The 2,680-nt window shown below is 48.2% G+C and overlaps 1 protein-coding gene across 1 annotated transcript; it reads left to right on the forward strand.

Annotated features, from left to right (window-relative positions):
- The first annotated feature begins 680 nt into the window (after positions 1-680).
- jun (Jun proto-oncogene, AP-1 transcription factor subunit) lies at positions 681-2,448 on the forward strand. Its single transcript, XM_080032311.1, has one exon. It carries the CDS (start codon positions 769-771, stop codon positions 1,747-1,749), a length of 981 nt encoding a protein of 326 aa, XP_079888437.1. The 5' UTR covers positions 681-768; the 3' UTR covers positions 1,750-2,448.
- Positions 2,449-2,680: the final 232 nt, after the last annotated feature.

Consider the following 2,680-nt stretch of genomic DNA (forward strand, 5'->3'; position numbering starts at 1 on the left):
AAAGGCAGTTTTTCTTTACTTAGAATTTCTTTCATTTATTTTTTAATTGTGACAGAACATTTTATTTTTAGGTCAGATAAACTTTAAAAGCGTTAATGGCAGAATAGAGTCATTTTCATTTGCTGTTATTGTTATATGTGTGTTGTGAAAATTTAAAAATATAGTGCGTTAGGATTTTAATATTTATTTTAAATGATGGCTTACTCTAAAATGCTTCAATGAAAGCCAAAGTAAAGAGCTGCAAGTAATTAAAGATAGGCTTAAAGATGTTCACTGTGAAATAAAAAACGCAGATGAATAAATTAACATGATAAATAGGCCTAAATAAATCTTATATAGGTTTACACAGATTAACAAATGAATAAAAGTTCAAAAGATGTAGCCTTCACTGATATATAACTGAGGAAATAGTCAAGCGGGGAAACTGATATTCAAAAACAATACGTAAGCCCACAATGCACCGCGCGCATGCTCTCTCTTAAAGCATTACCTCATCCCACAATCCACCGCGGGTTTAAGAATCTTCTGGGTGGTCGTCAAGGCAACGCGCCTTATCTGCGCACTTGGCCACGCCTTGTGACACGCCCCCCAGCCAATGGGAGAGCCCCGTCATGACATCATGGCTCATCCTGGAGAGAATAACCTGCACGCGGGACAGAGCAGTGTACACACAACTCCGCGCACTCTCACTGTACAGGACGTCTTGAGACAGGAGCGAGAGAGGGACGAACAGTCTTTGGGGGACTTTATTGTTTTCGCTTTCCCTTTATGTATACCAAGATGGAAACTACTTTCTATGACGATTCGCTCAACGCTTTCTCAGCGCACGAGAGCTCCGGATACGGGTTCAGCAACCCCAAAGCGCTGAAACACAGCATGACGCTGAACTTGTCTGATCCAAGCGGCACTCTGAAGCCTCACCTCCGGGCCAAGGCAAGCGACATCCTCACCTCGCCCGATGTGAACCTACTGAAGCTGGCTTCCCCGGAGCTGGAGCGGCTCATCATCCAGTCCAGCAACGGACTCATCACCACCACGCCGACCCCGACCGGGACCCAGTTTATGTGCGCCAGGAATGTCACGGACGAGCAGGAGGGCTTCGCAGAGGGGTTTGTCAGAGCACTGGCCGAGTTGCACCACCAGCACATGCCGGCCACAACTACAGCGAGTGTCAGCTCAACCCCCCCGACCAGCGGCAGCAGCGTGTCGTCTGTCGCCGGTGCCGCCGTCTACAACATCACCGCCGCGGCCATTCGCTCCGACTCGCCAGTGTACGAGGACCTGAACACTTTCAACCCTGCCATCAGCACCGTCTCGGCACCTAATTACACCACCTCAGCGCCGAGCATGTCCTTCCCCAATGCCCCTGCGCAGCTCCCCATATACGGGCAGTCATCCTCCGGCCAGCTCCCCCGGTACACGGCGCTCAAAGAGGAGCCGCAGATCGTGCCCCAGATGCCGGGGGACACCCCTCCTCTCTCCCCAATCTGCATGGAGAACCAGGAGCGGATCAAGGCCGAGAGGAAGCGAATGAGGAACCGCGTCGCTGCCTCCAAATGCCGGAAGAGGAAGCTGGAGCGCATCTCGAGACTGGAGGATAAAGTTAAAAACCTCAAGTCCCAGAACTCGGACCTCGCGTCCACCGCCAACATGTTGCGCGAGCAGGTGGCCCAGCTGAAGCAGAAGGTGATGAACCACGTGAACAGCGGTTGTCAGCTCATGTTGACGCAGCAGCTCCAGACCTTCTGAGCTGTTGGAGAAAAGACTTGTTGAACACACAGATGCTGCCTGCGATGGCGAGCGGCTTTATCTCCCGGGATGATGTGGCGCCACACTGGCAGGACCGGGACGCACTTAAGTTCCCGAGAGCCAAGCGCGCCCCAGAGAGGGCTCGGGACAGTGACAGCAGCCACGAAGCAGGAGGGGGCATGGCAACATGCAGGATACCTCTGTTTCTTTATTTGTGCTGTTTTTACAGAACTACAGTTTTGTTGATTTACACCCAGCTCTGCATGGACCTGTATCAGCCCACCAGATGACACGTCCAGCAGCAGAGGATCTGAACCTGCAGTATAGACTTTGTTGTTGTGGCCGTGAGGCCTGAACCTGGGCGAATTGGAGAAGTTGTAACTAAAGCTGCCTGACTTCTTAATACAGTACAATGTACTTCTTTCTTTATTGTAAGAAATCAGTTAGAAAAGCTTCAAGATTTACTTGTTTTTTTCTAAAGTTGTTTAATGGGGTTTCACTCATTGGTATATGTATATAAGATCAACTTGAGTACTTATGTTTACCATTTGTATTTTTTTTATGTTTGGATTTCTGAGCACTTCAGAAACTAATTGATATTTAAGAAAATAAATCAGATGAAATGAAGCAACTTGCCTCTGTGTTTGTGTGTGGGTGTGCCATGTCGGGAGCTCAAACAATAAAACATGTTGCAACATGTTGCAGGAGCTGCTGCTTCTCACTATACCTCAAGGTAAATTCCATTAGTGCTGCTATTGATCCCGGCTAAGTGATTGTGTTTCAGCTGACAGATCAGGCTCCAGACCTTCTCTCTGTCTTAGAGCTGCCTGAGCAGCTAGATATCATATAAAGGGCCTCTGGTGTTTACACAATCATTGAAACTCTAAAATTAAAAACAATAAAATCTCAGTTTACGACATCACTGATTGGA

This window comes from Ammodytes marinus (genome assembly GCF_949987685.1).
Source record: "Ammodytes marinus genome assembly, chromosome: 8".
In the NCBI taxonomy this organism is placed as follows: Eukaryota; Metazoa; Chordata; class Actinopteri; order Uranoscopiformes; family Ammodytidae; genus Ammodytes; species Ammodytes marinus.

Coding starts and splice junctions, on each gene's coding strand:
- jun (XM_080032311.1), top strand. CDS start 769: ATGTATACCAAGATGGAAACTACTTTCTATGACGATTCGCTCAACGCT.